This window comes from Schistosoma mansoni, chromosome 4 (genome assembly GCF_000237925.1).
Source record: "Schistosoma mansoni strain Puerto Rico chromosome 4, complete genome".
Lineage (NCBI taxonomy): Eukaryota > Metazoa > Platyhelminthes > Trematoda > Strigeidida > Schistosomatidae > Schistosoma > Schistosoma mansoni.
Genome location: NC_031498.1, coordinates 6,587,812 through 6,610,431, shown reverse-complemented (window position 1 = coordinate 6,610,431; position 22,620 = coordinate 6,587,812). Strand labels below are relative to the sequence as shown.

The 22,620-nt window shown below is 39.5% G+C and overlaps 1 protein-coding gene across 1 annotated transcript in view; it reads right to left on the bottom strand.

Annotated features, from left to right (window-relative positions):
- Positions 1–17,028, bottom strand: part of Smp_137080 (putative multidrug resistance protein 1, 2, 3 (p glycoprotein 1, 2, 3)) — a 70,064-nt gene extending 53,036 nt beyond the window's left edge. The window contains exons 1-4 of the mRNA XM_018796663.1: positions 16,854–17,028; positions 16,785–16,821; positions 16,471–16,749; positions 5,677–6,109 (exon numbers count right to left, since the gene is read on the bottom strand). Of these exons, the coding sequence (XP_018651783.1) occupies positions 5,677–6,109; positions 16,471–16,749; positions 16,785–16,821; positions 16,854–16,945 (841 nt within the window). The 5' untranslated portion in view covers positions 16,946–17,028. The remainder of the gene's footprint in view (positions 1–5,676; positions 6,110–16,470; positions 16,750–16,784; positions 16,822–16,853) is intronic.
- Positions 17,029–22,620: the final 5,592 nt, after the last annotated feature.

The window sequence follows — 22,620 nt, the reverse complement described above, 5'->3', positions numbered from 1 at the left end:
AGGATCCTGAGGGAACGAATGACGTATGAACCTATTGTTGGTCACCGGCTAACACAGGACTGCAACGCCTAAAGTTGCTCCATTCCATTGTGGATTAGACCTCTGGGTCGAAGGCTAGGGGAGTGGCCCCCTAAGAAGATCACCTGCTTCGGTTTGGGCATCTGGGTAGTATCCCAACCCACACACAAACTAAATGATGGCTACAACAAGAAAAGCTATTCTTACTTTAATTCTCATTCTCGCATATCATACTCAAAACTTCTTGTTAATACTCGCTTTTATTTTAGATTGTGTCACTTGTATATTCCTTCATTCCCATCTTGTGTATTCCTTCATTATTCAACTCTTACAGCAGCTCGCCTATGGTGTAAACCCCGTCCTATCTAAACGATCTCAAGTCACTGACTAGTAGGAAGTTGAATGCTACCACCGACTGCGAATACTGAGACAGTCTTTCTGGAACCACGTATACCATTCAAATTGACCTTCAATGTTCGCACGCTAATGCAGATTGGACAACCGATAGGGTTGGGTATATCACTAGGAAGTTTCAACATCGATGTTTGTTTTCTATCCTAGACCCGTACTCAAGACTCTGGTGAAGTACTACAATTTCGCTCTCCATCTGCCGCTTCGAAAAGCTTGTTTCGCGTGCGTTTATTCGAGGATCCTGTGGCATCTTCATCTGGTTGTGCTGCGGTTGACGTTGTAAAAACCGCTAGAGCTAAGGCGGCACTCACCGACTGGATCCCCACTAACAGTCAGTTATATACTGTTAGATTGGAAAGTTCCAGCAAAGTGAGAGGAAACCGATGTCTGTTGATCGCCGTCTACGCTCCGACAGACTGCAGCCCGGATTCGATAGAGAATAAGTTCTATCATCAGTTAAGTGTTTTTCTGTGGAACGTGTGTTTGACAGATATTACAGTACTAGTTGAAAACTTGGATGCATTGCTCAGGAGTCTAGGCACGGAGTAGAGTCGTTTGAGTGATTAATAGGGATTTGTTGGTCGCAGGTCTGATAACGGTGACCATCTACTGCAACTTTGCGCAGACTATAACCAGTTTTTGTGTAGCACTATCGGGACAGTCATCGTCTGGTGTCCTTTCTCTAAAACTCAAGCCTGGGACCAGACTGATCACATCGCAATCAGAGATGTACCTATCTAGACTCTGATCATGCCCTTGTTTGAGCTAATTTTACCTTACATTTTAGTGACCAAAAAATTCATCGTCCTAAGTGGATCGACGTTAACAAATTGACTGAGGCTTTTCTTATAACTAAATATCGAACACAGCTAGGTTCAAGGCTAGTCATCAGTCCACTGAAAAGCATAGAACATTGGTTGCAGCGAGACTATAATTTATGGACGAGCTTTGAACGAATCTTGAGTGACCTTGAGAAACATTAGCCAATCAGGTGACAGCTAGTATAGAGTAAAAAATATATTACACAACACCAAAAGAATTAGAGTGGACATTCTTCTTTCACATGGTCCAAAAACCTGTCAAGGTCAGAAAACGTTTCAAAGATTCTAAAATCGTAATGCATAAGGTAGAGGATCTCATCCATATGGCTCCATAGTACTCGGTCTCTAGAGCCATGATGAGGTCACAAAGACTTTCTCAGCCTCGACGACATAGCTTCAATATTTTTTGCATGTACTCCGGTTGTGTAAGTTTGTCATTTTTATTACGCATATATCCCTACAACACTCATACATCTGAACAGCCGAAGCTTCTATAACATCTGTGAATATTGCAGCCAATAATACTGATGCTTTTATTATACAGTTCGCGGCAATCGTTATAATTTACCTTAGTCTCAATCTGGATCGAGAGATAAAAGTCCCAATTCTAGCAGACTTTTTCCTCTAGCATATATTACATCGAAAGATAACATCATCAGGGTAAGCAAAGATGGATAGTAGCTAGCAGAGGAATCCAGGACGCGCGTTTCGTCCTATTTGGGACTCGTCAGCTGGATGTACCTGCATCTCAGAGTTGATGTTCACTTTGGGACTCGAACCCAGTACCTTCCGCTTCAAACGCCATCGCATTATCCACTAAGCTACTGAGTCCTGATAGCCACTGACCAGTTGCTGTCCTAAACATCAATGGGAATATTTAAACAAACAATACTAAGTGAATTTAAACTTCACCCCATTGCGCAAGCAAGTGGCATATATGCCAATTAGAGACTGACCGGTTGCAGTCCTAAACATCAATGGGAAGATTCAAACAAACAAGTAGTCTGCGCAAGGTCTGCTAGTCAATTGATTACCGCAATTACAAATAAAGGAACTTCTCAGTAGTCCCATCTATTGTAGCCGCTTAATTGTCACGTTTTCTTTAAAATCCCCTGTGAACCGACTGTACATGAGCATCAGGTACTGAAATTGGCGCTGTGACCTTGAAATCCCTCAGACTGTCCTGATTGGCTCGTCCATAAATTATAGTCGCGCCGCACTGGGTTTTTACAGGCTCTTTACGGATCGTTGAAGCACGTCTATGTACTCTGGATGACCACAAGTTTGACCATAAACGAAAACTGATACGTAATGGAATTGTGCGAAGTTCGGGTAAGGACCAAGAAACCTCGTGGTCGGAACGCGCTACCGAGTTTGAAACAGCAGCTGCCTCCAGAAACTGTCGGAAGCTCTGTCAACTTATCCGACTCACTTGCAGCAACAAGTCTGTTGTGGATGGAACAATCTGTGAGGTTGATGGGGTACCAACCAATAACGTCCACCGACATCTGGGATGATCGGTAGGGTTTTTTGTGGAATAGTTCAACTAGTCTGTTGCCCGGCGACATTGATCAGAATATCCTGTCCCTCATGATCCGTAACGACTGATCCACCTAACGAGGCGGAAGTCTACAAGAAACCCCAAATCTTAAAGCACTACGAATCATCAGGTTCACAGGACTTATATCTGACCACTTTTAAAGATCGTGATGACCGTCTGGTTAAGGAACTGTCTGAGTCGTTCACAAACGTCTGGGAATTAGGAAATGTTCCAACATCGTGGAATGAGTCAATAGTTTTCTTTAGAAAGGGTTCACGTTACCCATTCAACAACTATTGGGGGATAATTCTACTTCCGATTGCGTCCAAGCTACTGCCTTCCGTCACACTTCGAAGATTGTTCAAGGCTCGGGAAAGATTGGCTAGCGAGGAATAAGCTGGTTTTCGTTCTGATCGATGATGTATTGATCATATCTTCAACCTCCGCAAAATACTAAAATATCGTCATATTTATTGAATGCCAACAATAGCAGCGTTTCTTAACATCAGGGCCCCCTTCCATTAGTTGGACAGGCCTGTTCTCTGGAATTGTCTATTGAAGTAAGGTATTCCTGAGAAGTTTATTAACACCCTAGAAGCTCTACATACAAACACCTCAGGCAAAGTGAAGGCATACAGCCACCTCTTTCCATTGTTCCATTTAGGTAGTGGAGTTAGGTAGGGTTGTCCAGTCTCACTGTCCCAGTTCAACTTTGCCATTGGTGATGTTCTGGAAGCAGTACTGATGGATGTAGGTAATGGTGATGTAGATCTGTTGCCTGAGGAAACTTTTCGACCTTTGGTATGCGCATGATGTCGTCTTACTGTGAGACGGTGCCCAAGCCATGCAATCCGCACTTAATCAGTTGACAATTAGTGTCCGTAGGTACGGTATGCGCTTTGCACCTTCGAAGTGCAAAGTACTTTTACAAGTCTGGCAAGACCCTGAACCTGCACTCACCCTGGGTAGTGAGCAGATAGTGGTCGAGAATTTCGCGTATATGGGTAGCCGCGTAAATGCTGGCGATGGTGTAAGTGATGAGATCTAGAATGGCTTATGCTAATCTGGACCATCTTTGGCGCGTTCCTGATGTCAGTCTGACTGTAAGATGTCAAATCTACAACGCGTTGGTGAGAGCAGTTTTGCTCTATGCCTGTGAAACCTGGACACTCCGAATTGAGGATGTTAGACGATTCTTTGTGTTTGATCTTCGTTGTTTCCGAAGGATTGCCGCATTTGGTGGAGGCATTATGTCAGTAACACAAGGAGACTTGACAACATGTGTTCGGTTACAGCAACGATAATTCAGTCAGTTATCATTTTAAAATACCGACTTCTGTAACTTATACACGTAATACGAATGTCGTCTCAGCGAATTGCATATTGTGCATTGTTTGACGACGCTGGAACTAGTTGTAAAGAGAGAAGTGTTCAGTGTATGACACAGTGTCGTGGTATGGAAGACATTTGTACAGGGATGGCATCTATCGATGCTTTAAGACTTCCTGGTTGGGGTCCTAGAGATAGTGAACACAGTGGCTTGGGGCGTTATCAGACATGTCTCAGAATAGAAGCCGGTGGGGATCCTGATGTAACTTTCTTTTACTGCATCTAAATGAAAGGAACTGTAAAACTTTTTTTCTGGTTATATTTGTCTTAACTGAACTGCTTCGTTCATTATTATTACTAGTATTATTATTATTATTTAACTCTCACACGCTAATCTCTGTTGATTGTTGTTCCTTTTTATAGTATGCACTTTACATTCTCTACCTCTTCACAACCTCATTTTTATTTGGTGGGGTACATATATTTTGGTTCCTTCTTGTACCAAGGTTTGTGTTCAAATGAAATTCTAAGATAAATTTTAAAAGGAAATTGGCAGAGTATATATTAAACGTTGAATGGGGCTTGGTAGTTGAAATACAAGTATTATATAACTAAATCATGACTCCAAGACTAAATATAAAATAACAAAAGAGAGGTATCTTTATTGAAATACATATTTTTGTTGGTTGGTAACTATTACACCACTAAACGATCGAATTCCCTGGTCACAAGTATTCACGGTAAATTAGGAAATCCATCTAAAAGTCAGTTACTAATGAGCATGCGATTACTATTTGATCAATTTGTTAGTAGAGATTAATTCATTTTGATGAGTCTTTGTCGCGGGTTGACAACTATTCAGAAATCTTTGGTTCTCAGTGGTGGTCCAGTAGATGGAGGTCCTATATGAAAGCAACTATCAAACTAAAATAACATCTACCATACAAGCAATCAATTAATATTAGTGAGAATGACAAATCGTAAGCCCTAGTAGGTGAATTTACGAGCTTAGAACATAGAGTCGTATAATGTAGTGGCCGAAATAAATTCCTACCATTAATGCGATTAATCGTTAAAAAAGTATTTACTTACTTGGTTAAAATTCAATTTACTTTCTCTACACCGCATTTCTTATAATCACTGACCTATAGCCAAGAGATACATCAAGAAATACTGAACTATCCTCCGGAGAAAAGTATTAGACTATATGGGTGAATAATTGTTTTTACATAAAATTGATGCAAAGGAAACACATAACCATCACTTTGTTTTCTTTATAATTTACTACTCATACTGAGAAAATCCCATCATTAACAGTTTAATTATTGCTTTAAGAAAGGCTGTAACAAAGCAAATGAAGCCAAGGCTGTGGAACCATATGTGTTTGAAGTTCAACTATGACAAGTAAAACTACATTTGATTCTCTTAATCCAGATATTCAGACATAGGTATGAGTTATTTCAAAATATCTATACCAATAACCACTTTATCTTATATAACGAAACAGATTGTATAATCAGATGTATTCTGAAGTAATATGGGAAAAACCGATCTTACCAAATCCAAGCCAACCTGCCTGTTTTACACCACAAGCGGCAGCCATATTCAGATTATTGCTATAACGTAATACTTCTTTCCTCTCCCCGGAAAAATTAATTACTGTTCGGATAGCGCTCAAAACTTCCTCAGTAATTGTACTAGACTTTGAGTATGCATCCTGTTCCATGAGAGAGAAGCGTCTCACAGTAGTACCGAATAAAGAAAAACCAATAAGAACTAATGGCAGCGATGAGCAAGCAACCAAACTAAGCTTCCAACCATACGCGAATGCGATAAAGAAGCCAATAAAGAAACTAGAGATATTCTGAATAAATTCGCTTAACTTCTCCCCAATACCAAGATGTATGCTAGTTGTGTGTTCAGTTAATTTATCTATCAGGCTTCCGACGGAGTGCTCATCCAGCCAAGCTACGTCTTGATTCAATACTGCCTAAAAAGAAACATTTGAGTAAATTTAATACAAATAGAAACCACATATTTTTCAAAACAAAAGAAACATAGAAACAAACCAACTTAGTACGACCACCGTAAATGGTTACATTATCAGATATGACAATCGTACAGATCAACTGATTACCTGTCACATGAAAACCTTTGGCTGGCGATGAGCAAGGCAATAATTGACAGGTTATATGGTACAAAAGTTAGGATTACTTCCGGTTGTTTATGAGAAAATTTAACTGATGAAAGTATACAGAGAAGGAAGGATTTTATTTCAATATTCCCTCCACCAACGCCAATTCCATGAAGGTGGACAAATTAACTATGAATAGTCATGGGAACTACATACTGTACTGCTCCGCCAAATGCTAGAGGGAAAACTCGGCTAAGTAATAAAACCATTATAATAAGGTAATATATAGAGAATTTCTGTTGATGATGAATTTCGACTAACAAGTTGCAAAAACGAGTATACTAGATGTTATTAACAGCAAATGTAAGCAGGTTTCACGTTTAATTGAGTCGATAACAGCATTCTGTTAGCTGCATTGGCATAAAATTATCTGACTTACGTATATATTTAAAGTACTATCATCGTTACAAAGAAGTGAGAAATATCAATCACTAATGCAGATTCAACAGCTCATGGATATCTGGTTATCATTACATGCAAGACTTTTTTTACTTCCACCGATTTATTTAGAAATTATAATTCTTTTGAATTTATCTGGCTCCTTAGACGTTCAGAACTTTTGCGCGATTGGCTTACAAGATAAATGTAAATGTAAATTTTACCCTTGGTTACACGTAATCTGAAGACATTTATACAAGACAACCTGACCGAAAAGAACTAGTTTTGAGACACCAAGACTTGCTTTATATAAACTAAGCACTTATGAGCAATAGAAATATGATAACTAACACTCTGACAGTTCAATGAGTGTCTACGCAAGATATTCAGTGTCCGTTGGTCGGATGACATGAGAAACAGCCTGCTGTGGGAGAGAACAAATCAACTTCCAACTGAAGAGGAAATTAGGAAAAGATGTTAGAAGTGGATAGGACATACATTAGGGAAATCATCAGACTATCACGAGGCAAGTGCTAAATTGGAATCCTGAAGGGAAGCAGAAAAGAGGAGGTCCAAAGAACACACTGCTCCGAGAATTGAAAGCAGATACCAAAAGGATTGATAGCAACTGGAAAGAATTTCCCAGAATAGAGTTGGGTGGAGAATATCGGTGGGCAGCCTATGTTCCTCCACGAGGGGTAACAGGCGTAAGTAATAATTGTAATAACAATGTAAAACGATAATTAAAAGAATCGTTAGCATAATATATTTGTCCAGTTTTCAAAATTTCGTAGTTTGGATAATTCTATATGTAATACACGTGAATATTGCTTAGACTCATAAACAATGATAATGGTAATAACATTCCAATTGACTGCCTATTATTGTAAACAAATAAAAGGTATTATAACATATGAAATATCACTGTGGTCATACTTAATTCAATCAATTAGTATATTATAATGAACATCTAGATAATATGGGATCAACTGGACAATATAATCATGAATTGGATGAGGATGAATGTGTTGTTTATGCTGATGACTTGATATAAACATAGAGTAAGGATCAAAGAATGAAGGCAAATTTATATTACCTATTTTTGAAATACTTGAAATGTCTCAATCTGTATCTGTTAGTGTGTCTGAAAGTAAACCAACACATTACTATTACCAATATTAGTTTATACGTTTTAATGAACACCACATTTAAGTGTTCTTGAAAGAATGTAGAGTTTACAGTCATTTTGCCTACCCACTTCACCTTGGATCAATTGTGAAATACATTTTTAGAATCCTGATATATGAGTGATGCGCCCTCTCTATCCACTTCCCCTAGATAACAAAAATCTCATCTCATTGAAATTTCATGTTTCTCTAAGTATTTATGTTATGTATTAATGTATATACATTTTTAAATGTGACTTATTCCCTGATGAACATCTTGATTGATAATCCAAGTTACAGATAAAAATACGACAAAAACAAACAAGAAAGAATTGGTGGATATTTACGTTGACAGACTAGTCAGCAAGCAAATTATTGATATTTCTCTAAAAAAAGGGACTGTTATCTCGATTCGTAAGAATATTCTCAGATACAGGGAACCGAAAGATGAGCGAAAATACGCAAACAGATTCAGACCATAACTTTTTAAAACCTGATTGTACATGAAACCAGAAAACTGAATGTAAATACAGATAGCACGATATTAATGAAACTAATGATTACATCACTTCTTGGAGAAAAGAATAGACGCATTCATATATATGCGTATATGTTTATGTTTACATGTTGGTGGGCGGCCTATGCTCCTCCACGAGGGGTAAAAGGTGTTAGTAAGTAAGTGGTTACTTATGGTGGGTATGAAATGGTTACCGTTTTTTGATCAAAGCTATTGTTACAGCACTGTTGAGTCATGAACCAACCTATAGGTTAGTCTCGTTGATGTTATAAAGACAATGAATAAAGGATAATTACTCGTCACTTTAACTAGTGTTTAATCGATAATACTTATACAATTCTGCAATCGCATTAAATTATCTAAGAAAATGTGCAACTGGTATAACCACCGAATTTTTAATCTACGCTGTTTAAACCATCATGTTTATCCGAGAACGTTATCAGTCAAGACTCCAGACAATTCACCACGATCACAAAAAGCAGCTGTTTCAGCTACAAGAGTATTTCTTAGAAAACGTATTCATAAATCCACTAAAAACTTGGAATCACTACGTTCACGTATAGCAAACATTGATAGTGTTTTATCTTTAATTATACCAACAGAAATAAAAACAAATGTTGTTGAATTTTTTGAACATGAAGAAAACTTTTATGATCAAATTACAAAAAAACGTCAAATAAAATTCAAAAAATTGTTTAAACATCCATCAAAATCCAATAATGACACGATTAGAAACAATTCCAAGGAACTAGATATAAACAAAATTGTTGTGAATCTATCTGACAAACATTTAAATCAACACGAACTATCATTGCTTAAAAAAGGCCTCAATTTCAATTTCAGCAAAACACAACTTATGGCCTCTGAAATTATTCCGATTATTGAACCTGCCTTAAACAATGTTCCGACTGATCAAGCGAATTCAGTGAGGTTTAGAATCTCAAATGCTTTGTTGAAACAAAAACCGAATACACCTAATCTATTTAAAGAAGAAATGTATGCTCTAAAACAGCTACGTAAAGACAGAAAAATTGTTATTATGAAAGCTGGCAAGGGAAACACCACTGTTGTTATGAATAATTCTGATTGTGAGAAAAAAGTCAATGAACATCTCCACACTGAACTTTATGAAAAAATCAAGAATAACAAATGTAGAGCAAATTTGAATAAGCTGAGAGCCGAAACAGCCAAAATGCCACAGACTTTAAAATCCAAACTAGGACCATATCTATGGTTTTCTCTATATCCAAAAAGCAACAAACCATGTAGATTTTATGGACTACCAAAAATACATAAAACAGATGTCCCAATAAGACCTGGTGTTGACTAGACAATTCACCAATCTACAATCTTTCCGGATACCTAGCTAAAATTCTTAAACCATATGAAAGCGTAATCAAATACGGAATAAAAAATTTTTAATGATTTCAAAGATGTTATTTCTGATATTCACATAGAAGATGAAATAATGGCAAGTTTTGATGTATGCTCATTATCCACTAATGTTCCAATTAAGAAAGCTTCAGATATTATATGTAATCTCTTAAATTCTGACATTGAACTTAAACAACGCTGTCCTCCAGTCACCTCGGATATTATTAAAGCGTTAGATCTATGTTTACATTCAACTGTATTCAGCTTTCGAGGAGGTTTATACAGACAAACAGAAGGTGTAGCTATGGGATCACCGGTTTCCTCAATTGTTGCTAACCTATTCGTGCATTCATTGGAAACTAGTGCAATCTCAATGTGTTCTCATACACCAAAAGTTCGGTGAAGATATGTTGATGACACTTTTGTTATTATAAAACGGGATTGTTTTGGACGAACTTTTTAAACTTGTCAACAACTTTGATGAAAAAATCAAGTTCACCAAGGAGTTGGAATCTCCTGAACACAAACTACCTTTTCTAGACTGTTTGGTTGAAAGGAAAGATCATGATAGTTTAAAAATTAATATTAAAGCCAACACATTCAGGGAAATTTCTAGATTTTAAGTCGGCACATCCACACTCGACCAAAGAGACAGTGGCCAAAAATATGATCACAAGAGCTCAAAAACTTGTCACTGAACCAAGCGATATGGAAATGGAAATGAATTTAATTACATCTACTGTAATGATGAACAATTATCTGAAGGATTTTATTAAAAGAATAATTAACAATGAAAAAAACCCGCATCAATAATAAAAAAAGATTAAAGAAAAAGGAATGGGTTAACACAGTGGTGATCCCATATCGGAAAGGTATTTCAGAAGACATTAGAAGAATCCTAAATATCAAGAACATATGAGTATTTTTTCGAATAAACAATACCCTAAGATCAAAACTAGTAAGAACTAAAGGTCCAATACACAAAGAAGAACAACGGAGTTGTGTCTATGAAATCAGATGTAGTGGCTGTAATGCAACGTATGTAGGTGAAACATCAAGGCAACTGAGTGTAAGGGTGAGGGAACACAAACAATGCTTAAAGCACATTCCTAAGTCCTCAGATGATGTAAGGAAACTTGAGAAAAAGTCAGCGATAGCATTACACTCGATAGAATCGGGTCATACAATTGATTTGGATGGCACAATAATCCTTCAAAAAGCATTCAATTCTTACAAAGAAAGATAAACAGCCGAAGCCCTATACATATGGGCTAATCCAAACAATATTAATAGGAGGGATGGAATACAATTAGCTGCACCATGGCAGCTAATCATTAATAAATAAAAACCTGAACTGCTTTTCGTTTTATCTATCACGTATTATCTGAGTGACAATTACATTTAATGATTCTAATCAGTTGTCTTATCGAAATTCGTTAAACAATTAATTGGAACATTAAAATAACATATATTCAGTTTTAAATTACATTCTTCCTCTTCCAATTTCACTCTTTTATTTTTATTTATTTATTTAAACACATACATATTGGTACAAAGGGGCACCAGATACATATGCGCCACACTTATTTTTATTTTGTTTATTTATATTCATTCTATACATGCTGTGACATATATGGTTCATATCATATATTAAAAATTGTATGTCTCCTTAAAAAATTCACCGACAAGAGACAATATATTGTGAATGAAATCTCTCCTCTCACCACTTACGTTTATATACAATATGTTATATTAACACTGACCATTTCACATCACAAATCTCTTACACACTAATACAATACCTAGTTTAGACATTTTTAACGTTGATTGGATGACCTATTCAGTGTACAATGAAACGAAGAACCATATACCTATTTATATTCGATAATTTTGATGTTTGATTATAATTCCTTGAAAAAGGTTAGACCAGATTACCAGGCGAAACGTTGGATTTACTTCAAATTTATTCGCTGAGATTTTACAAATATATTATTCCTATTCAATGTCTTATACAATTCTGTTATTTAAACTGAACAGTAATATACATATATATGAAATAGTCGAAGAAATACTTGTAAAACCACATTACAGTAGGAAATAAGTATACTTAGTTGTGTTTCTGATGTGTTAACTTGATTCTCTTTTATTGATGTTCACTGTTGAGAAATGCATCACTTGAGTTTTCTGGTTGGAAGTTTATTAGGTCAACTTTCAACTATAATACATTATGATCCTTCCATATTCGTTTCAGCCTTCTGTATAGCTAACAGCACTCACGAGTTTATTACTATTTAAGAAACGTTTCTAGAGATATAAAGAGAATATTTATAATCCAAACACTTAAAACCATGTATAAGGACCAATATTGACTACCCTCGCAGGGTATATTAAGTGCGGTAAGTAGTATCATAAAGTATGCAGAGGACTCAAACCGGCTACATGTAAGAAATATTGCAAGACATATTCACGTTGGCTGTTGAAAGCATGCTGCTCCGCAAAGTCTCTGCAGGTTCTTGAGATGCTAAACACATCTAGAAAGCTGTCCTTATATAGACAGCCAGAAGTAGATGGGTAGCTCCCAGATCTCGAGAAAGGAATGAGCATCGTCATGAGCCCAACTTCAGATCTGAGCAAAACCACTAAGGTGGACCACCATAACGTAGTAGATGATATAGATGTAGGCAAAGCTACAAGGAAAAATAAAAGCAAACTACAGAAGGCTCTTGATAAGTTTCCTAACTGAACGTTAGATTCGCTTTTTAAGCTCTTCTAGTAACCCCCAGGCTAAATTTACACAGAGACTTGAACACGAGAGAAAAGGCGCTAATTATAGAAGAAACAGTTCACTCCAAGGTTCCTTCATGTGCAGAAAATCTAGGGATTTATAGTATTTTAGATGGCATTGAAATTCCGGAAAATTCTGGAACGCTACTAAACATAGTAGCAGTATAGGTAAACCTCCAATCTGAAACGTGACATGTGACTTTTCACTTTCTAGATGTTTCTGGCAAAACTATTGAATGCTGACTGGATAAGATGCTTTTCAGAGTTTTCAGAGCCTTTTTGGCTTTTTTTCGAGTTTTCTGAATCTCCCCAAAAAGCTCTAAAATATGTGAGTCAACGGTTTCAGCTACAGAACCCTGTATCAACGTAGAAAAAGATTATGTAGGAGCGAAGCCTGAACGTTGTAGATTTGATTAAGAAACGAAATAAACTCAATGAATGCCTTACAGTGGCCCCTAGGAAGTTCAATGGGCAGGAAATTGAATTATTTGCAGTATACCGTAGTCCATAATGGGTATTGGATGACTCCTTCCTAAATAAACTTAAATTCTGGTCAAACAGGTGTAAAAGCCTTATAGTAGGTGACTTTAATGGACTCCTTAAATTGGCAAAACTTAAAAAATCATCAAAAAAATCATTTGATTAAAAATTGTTAGAAACCACAATCTCCCTAACTTTATTCCAGAACATTAGAGATTTCACCAGATATGACATACGAAACTACATATTTGTTTCGGACTTAGTCTTCGCGTACGATGATGATATCAGTGAAATAAAGTTTCTTTCACCTCTAAGGAGAAGTGACCATGCGGTCATCAATTTCACGTTCATGGTTGATGTGTTCTTCCAGGCAGGTGCGCCGGCTCGTCCTAACATATGGAGGGCATATGTAAAGGTGCCTAATTCTCCAGCCTCTACTGAAAACTAGAAAATTGACTCTGGTGTATCAGTAAAAAAGACATGAACTCATTTCCCGCAGTTGTATAATCAAGTAACCTAACCATATATATCTTGCACAGTCCAAAAGGATACAAATCACGGTCATTCCTGGATAAACCGGAAGATTCGACGTTTACCAAGACAAAAGGAAAAATGTTGGGATGTCACCATCAACCCTGGCATAACAAATACAATATAACGCTACAGGTCGGTCCGCAACAAGTGTATAAGCACAACCCGAGCAGCTCGTTGAAAATATGAAAAGTAGTTCTCAAAATCTGTGGTTAGGCAACCGAAGAGACATTCTTCGCACATGAATTACAGAACACGAAAGAGCCACTGGATTCCCAACTTAATTACAGGAGTGTATCTCAAATGATAGAAAACCAAGACAAAGCAGAAGCCATGGTGAAGTATTTCGGAACGGTTCTCACTTTAGAGCCTCTTCTAGACGAAGGACTAGACCCTAATACAAAGTCGCAAAACCGGCTACTCACTGCGGACTGGTCGAGACGTTTGGTCGATATGAGTTACCTATGGACTAGAAGGATGCAATTATCACCCCAATTAATTAGACAAGATCAAAACAACTTCCATCTAACTACACACCTGTCAGCCTCACCAGTATCGTATTTAATGTGCCGGAAAGAATAATCGAAAAGGCTATAATGACGTTTGAAGGAACTAATAACTTGTTAAACAGTGAACAACGTCAGCTTTAGGAAAAGATTATCTTGAATAACAAGCCTCTTTATAGCGAGAGAAATGAACAGAGTCGCTAGATAATCGGGAATCAGTGGATTCTACCGATCTAGACTTCAGAAAAGCACTTGATGAGGTCCGGAAGCTGGCAAGTCCAGGAATTGTCAGACCTCTCCTAACGTGGACCAGAGATTTCCTGGTAGGTCGTAGACAGAAAGTAAGAAGAAATTCCAAATGCTCCTGAGAACCTGTACTTAGTGGAGTACCCTAAGGCTCTGTTCTTGACCCTTTACTTTCTATACTGTATTTAAATAAACTTCCGAGTATAGTTGAGTCCCCGATGCTGCTTCACGTTGATCTAAAAATCTGGCTAGAAATAACAGGAGATGCAGATGCAGATGCAAGTGCACTTCAGACGGACTAAGACGTTCTGGTTTGCTGGTCTAAAACATCAATGTCTATAAACGCGACCAAACGTGTCTATAAGCACATTGGGGATACAAAGGTAAGTGGGTACAGCATAGGGGAAGAGTTGGTGCCCACAGTCTGGTTTCAATGATCTCGGGATAACAATAAGCCAACATCTTAAGACAATGACCCAATATTGTGCAGTTGCAGACAAGGGGTTTAGAACCCTATGGGATTTAAGAGGGATATTTACCAAGTTGGATACTTATGTGTTCACTATGGTATAAACAACCTTAGAGGGATCTAAACTTGAAAGCTGTCTTCAGGTTGAAGGCCACTATTTAAAATGTAACTCGGATATCTTGAAGCAAGTATGGGAGGGAGTTACCACGCGCTGAGCAACTTGAGAAGCTAGAACACTATACACTGTCCTACTGCAGATTAAAGGTGATCTGATTTTGATGTATAGAATGCTAGGTAGGAATAAACTATACTGCTAAACCAATCAGAAGCTTTCGCGGGCTTTCAAGGTCACGGCGCTAAATTCTGTACCTGATGCTTACGTACGATCGGTTTACAGCGGATTTTAGGGAAGACGTGATAATTCAGCGTCTACAAGAGAAGTGATCATAAGATTTTGGCGCGAAATTCAATTATCCATTTGGATAAATAGAGTTTTGGTATTATAGCTGATGTCAGTTCGTGATGAAAACCCTAAGTATAATTCCTAGCCTTAACCATGAACTGTAAATCATAATTTGAATTCTTCTTACAGGTTTATAACCCTCATTTGGTCTTAGTTATTATTTGACACTCTCAGAGTCACTCTAGCGTCACTCAAAGGTCATTCATAAATTATAGTCTCACCCTTAACCCGAAACCTTAACTCTAACCCTAAATCGTAAACCATACCAATATACTAACATTATTGAAGCTATGTGGTCGAGGCTAAAAGAATTTTTGAGACCTTATCATGGTTTCAGAGGTCGACTACTATGAAGCCATATGGATGTGCTCCTGTACCGTATGCACCATGATTTTAGAACTTCTGAACCTATATCTGACCTTCAGAAGTTTTTGACCCGTAAAAGAAGTGTTTCCACTTTAATTCTTTGGTTTTGTATAATAAATTTTTACTGTATACTAAATGTCTTCTGATTGGCTAATATTTCTCAAGGTCATTTAAGATTCGTTCAAAGGTCGGCAGTATAGTTTAATCCTACCGAATGCCAAATAATGATTTTGAATCTGAAATATCCTCTTTTTCTTCCTACCAGGTTATTAAAACCCATAAGATGTGACAGGTAAGTAGAAAAGTCAAGGACGAACAAAATACCTGTGACACAGGTTTTCACAACGACTCATCAATTCTTGGAACCCATTACTCGAAGAACTGGTATCCACACCTTCAATCGACTAATTCAAGAGAAGACTAGACACTTTCGGAAGCCTAATAGAAAAGGACTAACACGTGCTGTAAGCCTCTTGTCCTCCATACACCAATCTGAATTCCAAATCTACATAAATTTTGGAATACTTAGTCTTCAGTCTTCAGTAATAAGGATAGTAGGTTGATGAACCTGTGTTAATCCTGACAGATTTCCTTCCAGTGAAGGTCCAGCTTCTTTTTGAAAATGTTCACTGATGGTGCTGATACCACTTGTTCTGGTAACGCGTTCCAATCATTGACCACTCGATGAGAAAAACGGGACCCTACTTAGATTACTACACACTAAGATATAATAGTTGATATCTAAATTAATAGCTTGACAAACTAAAGAAATAAAAAATTGAAATTCAGAAATGAAGGTATTACAAAACAACCTACAATGTAGAACATAAATGAGCGAGAACATAAAACGCAATTAGATTTAATATGAAGATCATACTTGGATTAGAAGTCGTCTGATACGTTTTACAACGCGTGAAGCACAGATGTTTGTGAACCACACTTGACCAAAGGATATCAGAAAGGCACAAGCAGCAATAACTGCAATCCAAACAGATGCACGATATATTTTTACATATGAAACACCAACAGTGCTTGTAATGTCGTTGACAACCCAGCGGAAGACTAGTATAGATACAGGAAAAGCAGCTCCGAAAACAACGGAAAGGAACAACCCGAGGGAGAGAAGAAAAATATCGCTAGAAGTGGCGAATCCAAACTTTAGTTGCGCATGGTTATCGATACATGACTTACCAAATCCTTATATCTAATGCTAGAGTATGAAAGTAACCTGAAAATATTTGTCATCCCTACAACAATTACCCTTTTTCCTGACCGTTTTGTAGAAGATCCAAGTTGCAATCATCGCACTTTGTAGCTGGACTAGCAAAATTTTTACGACGTTTATGTGCCATGACGACGGCAGATTCTTAACCAACAGATGGCAAACTTAATATCGCCAACCAACAAGCGACCTTGACAACTCGCCGAAGTAACCTACAGATATTGTAAACAAACATTTTTACAGAGGGTGGATCCTGAAGATCAATTAAGGGTTCTTGTCTAGCCTGAAGGAACTTTCGATGCCGGTTAACACAAAGAACAACGTGAGTAATGTGAGCTAAAAGAGAGTTGAACAGAAGAGAAAGCGAATCGACGACTAATAGTTACACAAATTTAAATTTTGTAGCCACAATCATAAAGCCTACCTTTTTCTTGCTACATAATTCTGTATACGCAATGACATGCATACTCACTGAGTAGTTTTAGTTCGAATTAGTTGAGAATGCACTTCTCACAATTAATTATTGCTTCATCTCATTTTTTGTCTGTGTTACTTTTACTAGACTTTGGTTTGTAATTTATTTTTCACTATGGTTACTGTTATATCTTGTGGCCGAGTGGATGCCTAGTTAATGTGTGACGCGATAGAACTGCCAAACAGGGAGCAGCGAATTATCGACTGGAACAGTGACACGAAACCCGTACGAGCAGACTAGAGTGCTAACCGGTCCTGCGATCTGCCTAGCCCAACCAGTTAAGTCCAAAACACCAATAACAGCCTCAGTGGTATGAATCCTTGTATTTCAAACATACTGAGTTTATATACCAACCAAACAGACCATATCGACCCATAAAATAGATAATAACATTTGTACAATATTTAGCCGAATGTGGCTGTGAGTAGTAATCAATAAACTGATGATAACACAAGGATCGTATAATAATAGTTCAAAGGTCAAAATAAAGCTAATGGTAAGAGGAATACAAATATGATTAGGTTAATTACAACAGGAAATATACATATTGTATTGACCAATAAATAGTCCTCGAAAGTTACCATTCGTAATTCTCTTCGGGATACAACACCTCCCCTTTTTTGAAAAATCCGAGCTCCTCCTCCCCCACGAAATAGTGTTGGATCCTCATATACCCAAGTTTCTATTAATGCAATTCCATTTATAACATGTTTTTCGCATTCAATAGGGAACCTGCTAAGACTGACTGGATGGTGAGGATCGAAATTTGATGTGAGGTCAGGATTTGATTCTGAAGAAAAGTAGTCATCAGACTTATTGTGAACATCACTGGTAGGTTGTGGATCACTATGATAAACAGCGTCCATCAAAACTGCGCTAGGTTCCAGATTATCATTTGATGCATGTGTAGTGACCGGCCAGTCTCGATAAGAACACGATTGGAATAACAGAAACAATTATTATTATTGTAACCAAATGTACCAGAGATTGTTTTACTGTATTTGTTTAACTGTATCAGTTTCACTTCTTGTTCCGTCATCCGCCTTGTTTGGTTCGAGCTTGCTCACGCACTGCTTATTCGCTTGTACTCTTTGGCACGTCTCGGTATTATTTCGATACCACGAGATCGCCAATAAATATACTTGATCTGGACTAGTAAAGCCTTCTGATTTACGAGCTATCAAAGGAACCAAGTCATTTCTGGGCGCGTAAACGAATTGTAGTGGTGATCATAGTCCGTCCTCGACTCGACATCCACTACAAACTGGTGAGCCGTATTTTGGGAACACGCACAACATCTGGTGAAACACAACCAGTAACCCAATTCTTCGAGCACAGTTCAAACTTGGCCATTTTTCCAACCCAGATCAATTTGGTGAGTCTATTTATCTATCCACATCTGTTGCATATATTCGTATTGATATTTTTCAATATATAATATTTTGGCAACTTAATATGGTAGATAACGATAAGAATAACATAAATATGATAGACTCCGAGATACAGGTTATCAGTTTTCGACCGGTTCCTTTCATCCCTCATGACCCAGAAGTCTGGTTCGCGGCACTGGAATCTCAATTTGAGATCCGCCGCATAACCAATCAAAGGCAGAAGTACGCCTACGCTTTGGAATCATTGCCCGGGGATCACCTAACCGCTGTTCGTGAGGTTGTCCTCAATCCGAACGTTCCGAACGTTTACGACCGTCTTAAGGATGCCATCCTTCGACATTTCCTCCCATCAAGAGAGGAACGATTGAGGACTCTCTTAGCACGTCACCCTATGGGTGATGCTAAGCCGAGCCACCACCTCACGCGCCTGCAATCCCTTGCTGGAAACATGACAGCCGACTCCGAAATAGTCAAAGAGTTATGGTTCGAAGCCTTACCAGTCAGTATCCAGCCAACCCTTACGGCTCTGCTCGAGGACACCCCGCTCAACAAGGTGGCCCTCATAGCAGATAAGATTCTAGCACGAGTTAACACCAAAGACGACTATTTGGTTGCTAGTACTTCCCGTTCTAACGTTGATCTCGATGCTAGACGACCTCCGGCTCATGGGGATAGGGACAGATGTATCCATACTCGTCTCAGTTTCCGAGACCGCGCAAATGCGCCAGCCTCCTACGTCCCCCGACCCAGGTCACAATCTCGAAAGGCTGTAACGACTCGCCCCAAGCGGGCATCTTCCAAGCCACGCCAGAAGGCGGTTTCGGAAGCGAGTTCGAGTTGGTGCTGGTTTCACCGTGCTTTCGGAGCCGGTGCCCGTCATTGTCGAGCCCCCTGCTCATACAAGGCGGGAAACTCCTCAGCCGGCGAGTAAATGCGGCCGTACTCGCCGGCACTTCACCTCAGGTTAGCCGTTTATTTTACGTGCACGATTATCGCACCAACGCTAGGTACCTTGTGGATACGGGTGCCCAAGTTTCTGTCGTACCTATCGGTAACAGTAAGTCTCAAGCCACTATACTTCGACTACGCGCTGCGAATGGCTCAGTCATTCCCACCTATGGTACACGACAACTTACGGTCAACCTGAGCAACCGACGACAGTATCTGTGGACGTTCATCATTGCCGATGTTCCCACAGCTATACTCGGTATCGATTTCCTACAGCACTATGAATTGCTAGTCGATTCACGTAGGCTGCAGCTAATTGATACTTCGTCGAACAGCAACTTTATGGGCTCTAAAGCCCACACAAACGCGCACCGAATCACAGGTGTATTTCATTCGCGTGACGATTTATTCCACGTTTTATTTCAGAAATTCCCCAAATTAACTAAACCTCTCGAGGAGACTCCATCGGTGACCAATCGTGTGGTACACCACATAGTCACCCGCGGACCACCAGTCACGGCAAGACCTCGCCGACTGGCACCGGACAAATTAGCTTTCGCTAAACGTGAGTTTGACAATTGACTAGCTACTGGTATTATTCGTCCTTCTCACAGTCCTTGGGCCTCACCTCTCCACATGATTCGAAAAAAGGATGGACTTAGTTGGAGACCATGCGGAGACTATCGAGCGTTAAACACAGCTACACGTTTCGATAGCTATCCCATCCCCCACATACATGACATCACGGCATCACTCAAGGGCACGACAATTTTTTCCAAGATCGATCTGGTACGAGCATATCACCAGATCCCAGTCACTCTTGAAGATATAGAGAAAACTGCTATCACAACCCCTTTCGGTTTATTTGAGTTCCTACGAATGCCATTTGGATTACGGAATGCTGCTCAAACTTTCCAAAGGTTTATCGATAGCATTGTACGAGACCTAGATTTTGTTCACGTCTATATTGATGACCTGCTAATCGCATCATCAAACGTAGATGAACATTATCAACACCTGACGCTACTATTCCAGCGCCTTTCGGATAATGGAATAATGGTCAACCCCGACAGGTGTGAACTCGGGAAGAAGGAAATAAAATTCTTAGGTCATGTTATTAAGCATGGGGGTATTCTACCTTGTGAGGATAAAGTGCGTACTATAATGGAGTACACTGTACCGTCCACACTCAAGGAACTGAAGGCATTTCTCGGTTTGGTCAACTTCTACCGACGCTTCATTTCGCACGCGGCAGAACAGTTACGACCGTTAACCGATTTACTTCGCGGTAATCCACGCAAACTGGAATGGAACGACGCCGCACGTACTGCATTTTCAGATATCAAAACGGCCCTAGCTCAAGCCACACTTCTCGTGCATCCTGACCCATCAGCCACGCTTAGTATAGCGGTTGATGCATCGGATTTCGCCATAGGAGCCGTTACGCAACAGAATATCTCCGGTAGTTGGCAGCCCCTCGAATTTTTCTCACGACGCCTCGCTCCCACGGAGACGAGATATAGCGCTTTTGGTCGCGAACTGCTAGCAGCCTACTGCGCCATCAAACATTTCCGGCACGCTGTAGAAGGTCGTAAGTTCATCTTATTCACCGACCATAAGCCCTTAACGTATGCTCTGCATACCAAGTCTGACCGCTACTCACCACGAGAGTGCAGACATTTGGACTATATCTCCCAGTTCACGACAGACCTTCGTCACGTCAAAGGCGAGTCGAACTGTGTTGCTGATGCTTTATCACGTATCCAACTTAATGCAGTTACTTTGCCAATGCTTGACCTACCTGCTATAGCCGCCACCCAAGCAAACGATACTTCATGCACGGAAGCACAACAGTCTACGTCCCTTCAGTGCCGGGAAGTACCCCTAGCTACTAGCTCAGGTACTATCCTATGCGATACTTCTACGGGCCTCCCTCGACCCATCGTACCCTCCGCTTATCGCCGTCTCGTCTTTGATGCCCTTCATGGTCTATCTCATCCTGGTATCGCAGCCACACTACGCCTCATCGCTGCACGATACGTCTGGCCGTCCATGAATAAAGATGTCCGTATGTGGGTAAAACGATGTTTACAATGTCAACGATCAAAAGTGCACAGGCACGTATCTGCCCCTATTGGCACTTTCGCTACGCCTGATGCTCGCTTCGATCACGTTCACATAGACATTGTAGGACCATTACCGTCATCGCACGGGTATGATCACATACTCACGTGCATTGATCGTTTCACAAGATGGCCCGAAGCTATTCCCATCACGTCTATTACGGCGGAGACAGTCGCTCACCGCTTCGTAGAACGATGGATAGCTATGTACGGTTGTCCCTCGACTGTCACGACTGACCGAGGACAACAATTTGAGTCCGCATTATTCTCCTCACTAACACGGCTGCTTGGTACGGAACGCATACGCACTACCGCCTACCATCCAGCATCAAACAGTTTAGTTGAACGGTTTCATCGCCAACTTAAAAGTGCTCTTCGAGCACACGAAAACAACAATTGGTACGAAACCCTACCGCTCGTCCTCCTGGGAATCAGAACGAGTCTAAAGGCAGATATTCAATGTTCCGCCACTGAACTTGTTTACGGCACGACATTGCGTCTGCCTGGGGAATTTTTCACACCACGGAGCAGCACTAAGTTCGGCGAATCAGACTACGTCCAACGACTGTCTGCATTCATGCAAACACTGACTCCGGTGTCAACTCGTATACAACATCGACAGGTCGCTCTCCCTCGAGAGTTATCTACCTGTTCACATGTTTTCATACGAGTAGATTCGGTACGCAAACCTCTACAACAGCCTTACGAAGGACCTTTTCACGTGATTTCCCGTCACGAAAAGACCTTCAAGGTTGATCGACGTGGCCGCATCGAAACAGTCAGCATTGATCGTCTCAAGCCAGCACACGTCGATGATAGTGCTATACCTGATAAGCCGAGACTTAATGCTAGACCCATCAAAGCTTCT